The following is an 8,005-nucleotide window of genomic DNA, read 5'->3' as shown; positions in this document are numbered from 1 at the left end:
GTCTCAATGATGAGGTGTATTACCATAGAACCCTGCGTGAACAAGCTCGGTACTATTCGGTAAGAACTCGTTTGAATTTAATTTGTTAAATTTTATTTAGTCCAAGTTTGAACTTATTAAAATTTTAATGAACAAGTTTAAGCATATTAAAACTCAGTTTGTTAGTTCAGCTCATTTAATATTAATTTATATAATAAAATAAATATATTATTTATACATTTAAAAAATATAAATAATAGCTAAATTAATTTATAAGTAGATAATAGTTAACTATGAATAATGCATTTATATAATAGTGGTGATATATATTATTATCTTGTTAAGATATTAACTTTTCTTTTAATATATTTATATATATTGTATATATAATTATATAATCAAAGTTTTAACTGTAACTTTAGTTTTATACGCAAATATGAATTTATAATTTGTTTGGCTTGATAAGATTTGTAATCAATCTCGAGTTTTGTTCGTTAAATTTTTATTGAACTCGAGTTCAAATTTAGGGTTCGTTTGAGATGTGCGTTAGCTTTTTAATTTTTTGGCTATTTTAGCTCGGGGCAAATAAGTTTTCTTTGGAATAAGTTTTTTGGTTTTTTTAATTTTGTTAGAGAAAAAAATAAAATAATTATGGTTTAAAGACTAAAAAACCTATTTCTTTTTTTTTGTGATTATTTTAACCAAAAGGGCTTGGCTTCCCTCAAATCCCAGATTGAACTGGAGGGTGCTGTTGGGCTTGTGAGGGCCCACCACTAGTCTCGTTTTAATAATTTGAACCGTGCAATATGTAGAACTCATTGAATACTATATACTTGTATAAAATCACGTTGATCGGACATCGATACCTACGTGATCAAAAAAGTTTCGTATAAAACAAATGGATGGTGAAAAAATAAATGGTTGACAGAAAACTAATCCGATGAGATAGCTATCGATATCCGATCAACGTGATTTTTTTATAGGCATATAGTATTTGACGAATTCTACATATTGAACGGCTCAAATTATCAAAAACGAGACTCATGGTGAGTTTTCACAGACCCAACAACACTCTTCAATCTAATCTGAGACTGGAGGAAACCCATTGCCTAATCAAAAAATCCCATTTTAATTTATGTCAAACGAAAACTCAAACTTATTAAAATCTTAATAAATAAATTTAAACATTTAAACATTATTTAAAAATATAAGTACACTTATTTTATTTGATAAGTATTTTTTTATAGAAAAATACTTGGGAACACTAAAAGGGAGCACTAGAAGGCGCACTAATGATGTGGCAGTGGGTCCCGTCCACTTTTTATGCCTTGTTTTTTTTTTTTAATCATTCCCAATACATTAGTGTTATTAGTGATGTATTTTTTTAGTGGTTTAAATCATTATTGTTTTTTATATGACATAATTTGTCCATTTCACACTTGGAACCGTTGCAGTGGATCAAAACGACAGCGTAGTGAGTGCAGATATCAGGTCTTATCCACAAGGCTTAGCCAGAAAAATCTCAACTCGAATCCTCTCTCATCCACCCAAACATGGCTCTCACCATCGGAGGCGGAGGTGGTGGCGCTGCTGGCACACTCTATGGCCGCACCACCACTTTCAACCACGCCGGCGATCGGTTTCTCCGCCGTCCAATCCTCCTCCCACCATCAAACCCTCTTTTTTGGTCTCTTCAATCCACATCACGAAATGACAACAACAACATAGTTCCAAAAGCAGCCAAGAAGATGTCCTCCAGAACAGGAAAGTTCGACAGCAAGAACAAAAGGAGCTTGAATACAACAACCAAAGAACAAGAAACAGAGCAAGGAGAACAACAACAACGGACGGTTCAGATTGAAACTGATGGGAGTAGTGGTGGAACAGGGGTCGTTGATGGAGTTGGTGGTGATGATGGGTATTTCTTGCCGGAGCTTCCCGGTTTAGAGCAGGACTTCTGGGAGGGGCCTCAGTGGGACACTTTTGGATTTGTCGTGCAATATCTCTGGGCTTTTGGCATTCTTTTTGCGGTCTCTCTCTCTCTCTCTCTCTCTCTCTCTGTGACAATTTTTGTTTATTTGGTTGTTCATTAGTGTTTATAGTGACAGGGTTTTGGGTAAAATTGGTCCTTTTTATGATTATTTTTAGGATTAATTGGTGAAAAGTACACAGTTATGGGCTATATGTTATTTGGTCCAAAGTTTATTTTTTTGTGACAAAACACGCATTGAAAAGTCTCTAAAAAAGTTGCCAGGGGTTGGCAGCCGCTGCTGGTGGCGATGAGGTGGATAAATAGGTGATATTGGACAGATAGGTAGATAGGGGACATGAGTAGTTGATATTTTGGACAAATAGATAGATAGTTGACACGTATATAGATATGTGAAGATGACATTTGTACATGTATGTTACATTTTTTAGACAGATATGTGTCTTTTTGGACGTATAATGTCTTTTTGGTCTAAAAAGATTTAAGCGATTCAATAGTTTCGGAAGTGGACCTCTGGTTTAGTGCCCTTTGAATTATAGAGTCCAAAGAGAGGTTTTCTGAATTGGGTTTCAATTTTTTCGAATGTACATATGAATTGGTTTGCCAATATAAAGTGTAAGAGATACCAATTGCTTGTTTGGTCTAATGCTATGAAGTTAGTGCTAGGAGGTCAGGGGCAGAGCCATGATTTTTTTCCATGTTTGGTAATTGTAAATATTTTGAAGCACTAAATAGGCCATTTTAATTAGAGAACTGATTGAGATATTTTAAATCTGAAACCTATGTATGTTAATGTACTTAATTGTGCAAATTTTAAAAATATCTTAATCAGTTCTCTTTCAGTGTTAATTAGATCTAACACAGAAGTATGAAATGCTCGTCCTACATTTGGGGGCAATTGCTCCCACTCTCTAACACAGAAGTATCAAATGCTCATCCTACCTTTGGGGGTGAAAAAATGATCTATCACAGATAAACTAGTAATTTTCAAAAGTCATTGGGGGCAATTGCTCCCACTCGTTTCAATGTTGCTTTGCCCCTACAGGCAACTTTAGAGACTATAGAGCATGTTTGGTATGATGGAAAGAAATGAAATGGGAATGGTTTGAGAGTGAAAATGAAATACAAGGTTGAATGGAATGGAATGTTTATGTCCATTTCCAGTTCCGTTCCATTGTTTGGTTGCAAACATGGAATGACATAGAAAGAGGACGATAATTCTCATTCTTATAATAAGTTTTTATTATTTATTTATTTTTTTAACAAGCTAGTAACAAATAAATTAAAAATTTATATAAATCATGATAGTGTTGATAGTTGTAGTCTTGTAGAAGTGATAGTGTGAGTTGTGATAGTGGTGGTATCGGTGGTGATTATAGCAGTGATAGTAAGATGATGGTAGTGGTGGTGATAGGTTGTTGTGGCGTCATTGGTGGTCGTAAGGTGGTGTTGTCGTTGTGATGGTGGTGGTTGTGGGGGCGGCGGCGGCCAACGATAGTAGAGTGGTGGTTCTTGTGATGGTAATGGTGGTGGTGTGATGTTTATGAAGGTGGTAGTAGTGGTGGTAAGGTAGTGGTTGTTGCGGTGGAGGCAATGGTGGTAGTGGGAGCGGTGGTAGCAGGGTAGTAGTCCTAACGATGGTAATGGTGGTGGTTTTATGGTTGTGGTGGTAGTGGTTGTGGTAGTAATGGTGGCGTGGTTGTGAAGGCGGCAGTAGTGGTTGTGACGGTAAGGTGGTGGAATGGGTGGTAGCAGAAGGGAATAGAAGTGGTAGTTAAATGATTATATTTTTTTTAAGTACCCCAAAAAAAAAAAATAATAATAACAAAATTTTATGGTGATTCCATGATGGAATGGAATAACCATTCCTTAGGTTGGAGGAAGAAATAGGCATTCCCACATTTTGTTAGAATAGTCATTCCAATGGCTATTCCCACTTAGATAAGACGTATCAAACAAGAGAAAGGGAATACAAAGCTAGAATGGACATTCCATTCCAGCCCATTTTATCATACCAAACGTGCTCTTAGTTAAGAGAGAGTTGATATTGGTTGGTTGTTCAAGGCTTAGCCCTCGACTAGGCTAGCATTGATGAAAAAATGACAAAATAAAAACTTCTCCCATCGCATCATTAACTGGTGTAGGATTAATGATCTCAGCCGAGCCAGTCACAAAGGTTGGTATACTCAGGGTGCTTATTCCCCAAAAAAATCAAAAAATCAAAAGAGTTAAATATTTGTAATGATCTTGTTCAGTAGATGTCAATCGAAACTGATGTTCCTTCCACTTGAATAGCTAGAATTATGTATAATGATGGTCATGATCACCATGTTTTGATTGAAATGGAGAATGACCAATCAATGACCATCTCAATTGGGATAAAAAATTATGATGGGATGTTGACCCTAGTCGCTGTTTTTTCAAAGAGCCTATTCGTACTTTCAGACCACATTTCCCATCTTACAACTAAAAGCCATTTTGGGTGAGCGTATCGTCTTAAGAAGACTTCAGTAACATGTTTTCTATGCCTAATGCAACATTTCCCAAATCTTTCATGAAGGAAATAGGCTCTTTTGCATCAGCAATTAAACATCAGACTTAAAGCATAGAATTCCTTCTTTGCATTGACTGTTCTATCTGCAGCAGCATGCTTAGTTGACAAGTCCATACCAATGTATATCAGCTGATAATATATTGATATGTAGCATGACAAAAAATTTGCTAAATGCCCAAATTTTGTCTATCCAATAATATTAAGGTTTTGTTGCTCCTTAAATTATAAACTAGTTTTCTGATATAGTAATGAAGATATGTCGTAGGATGCATTGAAAATTTAGGAGAAAAGTCTTATAGATCATGTAATAGACCATCTGGATAGAAATGCTACAAACTCACAAATTATTAGATGTTGTAATCTTTCATCATTCTTTGAGGTGTATTGATATGATTTTCTGTATTTTTTCCTTATTTTGTCAAAGTTTTAAATATCAAATCTGTTACGAATAATTGAAACGAAATTATTTCACCAGCATGGAGTTTTCTTATAATTTACTATTGCAATCATTGCTATTAATCATGTTCTCAACCTCAACCATCTAAACTCTTGCAAAAAGTCTATGTTAAAGTCAGAACTTTTTTTTTCCTTCAAAATTTCAACACACAACCCAACAACATTAAAATGTTGAAGACAATGTGGCTGAAAGGATTGAAGATGTGCTGAAAGCTTATGGAAGACCACCTTTTCAACATATAAGACACTGAAAAGTAGAATTTAAAATTCCAAATTGATTTCTTTAACTGTCACTATAATCTATGAATTTTGTTAATAAGGTTAGGGAAATGTGTTTTTCCCCCCACTTTCTTACTGCTGCTGATAAAATTAAACTTCTCATATCGACATTTAGGTATGACAGTACTTATATGATAAGTGTCTCTATGTAAAAATAAATAAATAATTAAAAGAAGAAGGTTTTAGTGTATCAGTAGATCAGGTTATTTGGAGCTTAAAGGACCTTTATTTATACTGTTGTTTATGATCCGTACTAATGAAGAAAGTTTGTGCTAACTTTCTGAAACATTAACTGTTTAGTCTTAAATTTTGATGTAGTGAAGAGTTTATGTCAGTACCCCCTTCTGCTATTTGTGCATGTTTGCATTCTTTGGCACTCTCTGACATTGATTTTTAAACTTTATTAATTGCAGCTAATTGCATGTGGAATTGCTGTTGCCACATACAATGAAGGTGCAACAGATTTCAAGGCGACTCCTGCATACAAGGAATCAATTCAATCAAGAGAGCTTTTAGAAGAACCGGAAGGGTCTAACTCTGATGTTTTCGAGTCCAACCCAACTGAGGAGGCACCTAGTTTGGAATAGCCATTTAAATTTTGAATCCAAACTTCACCTTGTAGTCATGATACAATTCCGGCAAAAGGAACATTTCAACTATAGTTGTTGCCCTCGGTTTGTAAGGTAATGATAAGTGCTGTAACTAATTCACTTTTCGTTGTTTTACTCTTGTTATGTGAGATATGAGACGTAGGTATAGCATAAGATTGTTGGTAGAAAGTAAACTAAAAAGGAAATATAATCAATACTATATCTATCAAAGTAGTAAAATCTTATTACATTACCAACTCATAACTCTGTTCTTCGATATTAAATTAAATTCACTCGACAAACTAAACCTAAAGCGAAGGGATTATGATATAGCAGACTATATATAGTGGTCTATGCAGGACTCAGCAGTATGAATGCTATTACAGCGACCAGCATGACCGTTTGACCTTTTATCTTCAACTCTGTGCCATCACTACGGCCAAATCCAAAACCCATGATGTTGGTTCTAGGTGCCACAGTGACCACAGGAGCGGCTGAAATTCTCAGAAAACAAGCAAGTGGATTGTAAATAAACCAGGACCAAAGACTAACAGTAGTTCTTAAAGAATCACAGAAAAACATACAGCCTACAGGTACTCAACACAAATTTATCCACATAAAATTTGTGTTTGTTTGTGAATCTTCTGTGTGAGTAACATATTTATTATTTGAAAAAAACTTGTGTAATGCTTTTTAAATTGTGGAATTACACTCCAAATTCATTCAACTTTTTAATTTATATATTGTCTATCCAATTGCATTATACACGAATTATGGAATATGATGTGTTTACTTACCAGCTATGGAGGAATTGGGGTGTGTCCCAGAGGGGCCTTGAGAAACAGGTGAACTGGGAGGCATAGGCACCCCTTCAAAGAAGCCAAACAAAGAATCACAAACGTGTTATACAAAATCAATTGTAAGACCCAACTTGCAAATATATCTAGACACTGTCCAACATTAAACTTTGTCCACAAATTAGGCCCTATTTGACAATAGTTTAGTAAATTGATTTTCGACTAAACAAATTGAAAGAGTAAAATGCGTGTTTCCTTTTTTGCTAAATTAGTAAGGGTAATAAGGTAGTTTTTCACAAAAGAATACTAGAAAGCAATTGTCATACCCTACCTTAAGGTCTATTTATTTTGGGAGAAATTTTATTCTTCTAGAATACTTATATATATATTTTTTTATTTATTTATAAAATTTATGTGACAGTAGTCAATGGATCTTCTCCTTCAAAGCAAGAAAATCAAGTTTGTCATATTATTTTATTTGTATAGCATTACTCTTTTTTTTCTTGCGGGAAGTTAATCTATGCCATGGTGTACCATGTTTGGAAAAGTTGGCTAGTATAATATAATACCTGAACATGTAGAGAAGTCAACTTGGAGGTTGCAAAGAAGTGGGAGCTGCAGAGCAAGTGTAGTATTGATAGGAAAAGAGCTCAATGCTGTGTCATTCAGCAAGAGGCATAGGCAACCTGGTTGCTGGTTGTACAGCTGTCGGAGGTTATCACAACATGGCTGCGCCGGCGAGGGGACAGTCCCCTGCACGAATGGCGCACATGGGACCAATAGCATCAGGCGTGGCGTGCAATCTGCGACAGTAGGGCTCGATGGCAAGATGCCTAGGTTTTGGGAAAGAGTGGTTGATGGGAGGCCAGTGAGAAACAGAAGAACTAGAGAGGTGGTTATGGCAATGGGAGAGAGGGAGTGAAGAGAAGACATGGTGGTGTGTTTGCTTCTTCCTTTTTATTTTTTATTTTATTTTATTTTTGTGTGTGTTGGGAGATTAGATAGATGTCTAAGAGTAGTTTGTTTTAGATGAGAAGAAAATGTACTAAGGGTGTATGAAATAGATGAAGATGCATTGTTCTAGTGTGAGCTGCTCCATGCCTAATGTGTGTAATTCCAACACACACTTTCTACTTTACTGGGTAAATTACATTATTGGTCCATTTAGTTTGACAAAATTTTACTTTGGTCCCGTAGTTTCAATTTTATTTTAATGTGATTCCTCCATCAATTTTCATTAATAATTTGAACAAAAAACAACACGTGCGAAATTAAGGGGACCAAATTGTCATTTAGAAAAGATAATAGTGACTGTTGGTGTGTAATTTATTTATTTTTCTTTCTTGTCTTAAAATTGCTA

General features: G+C 35.2%; 2 protein-coding genes across 5 annotated transcripts; one reads left to right on the top strand and one right to left on the bottom strand.

Annotated features, from left to right (window-relative positions):
- The first annotated feature begins 1,473 nt into the window (after positions 1-1,473).
- On the top strand, positions 1,474-7,823 carry LOC114308257 (uncharacterized). 4 transcript variants are annotated; one of them, XR_014357647.1, is made up of 4 exons: positions 1,474-2,009; positions 5,672-5,941; positions 6,235-6,441; positions 7,227-7,823. XR_014357647.1 is itself a non-coding variant. In XM_028253809.2 (2 exons), exons 1-2 carry the CDS (start codon positions 1,533-1,535, stop codon positions 5,843-5,845), a joined length of 651 nt encoding a protein of 216 aa, XP_028109610.2. In that variant the 5' UTR covers positions 1,474-1,532; the 3' UTR covers positions 5,846-5,983. The 4 variants fall into 4 exon arrangements, 1 of the variants encoding a protein (XP_028109610.2); XR_014357646.1 differs by having other exon boundaries at positions 6,208-6,441; XR_014357648.1 differs by lacking the exon at positions 6,235-6,441.
- On the bottom strand, positions 6,185-7,578 carry LOC114308300 (non-specific lipid transfer protein GPI-anchored 10). Its single transcript, XM_028253872.2, has 3 exons — positions 7,215-7,578; positions 6,646-6,717; positions 6,185-6,435 (listed from the first exon to the last, which is right to left on the bottom strand). The coding sequence occupies exons 1-3, from the start codon at positions 7,576-7,578 to the stop codon at positions 6,200-6,202; spliced, it is 672 nt and encodes a 223-aa protein (XP_028109673.2). The 3' UTR covers positions 6,185-6,199.
- Positions 7,824-8,005: the final 182 nt, after the last annotated feature.

This window comes from Camellia sinensis, unplaced genomic scaffold, assembly GCF_055761805.1.
Source record: "Camellia sinensis isolate YWXY unplaced genomic scaffold, ASM5576180v1 Unanchor1, whole genome shotgun sequence".
Taxonomy (NCBI): Eukaryota; Viridiplantae; Streptophyta; class Magnoliopsida; order Ericales; family Theaceae; genus Camellia; species Camellia sinensis.
This window is presented reverse-complemented; position numbering and strand designations above follow the sequence as displayed.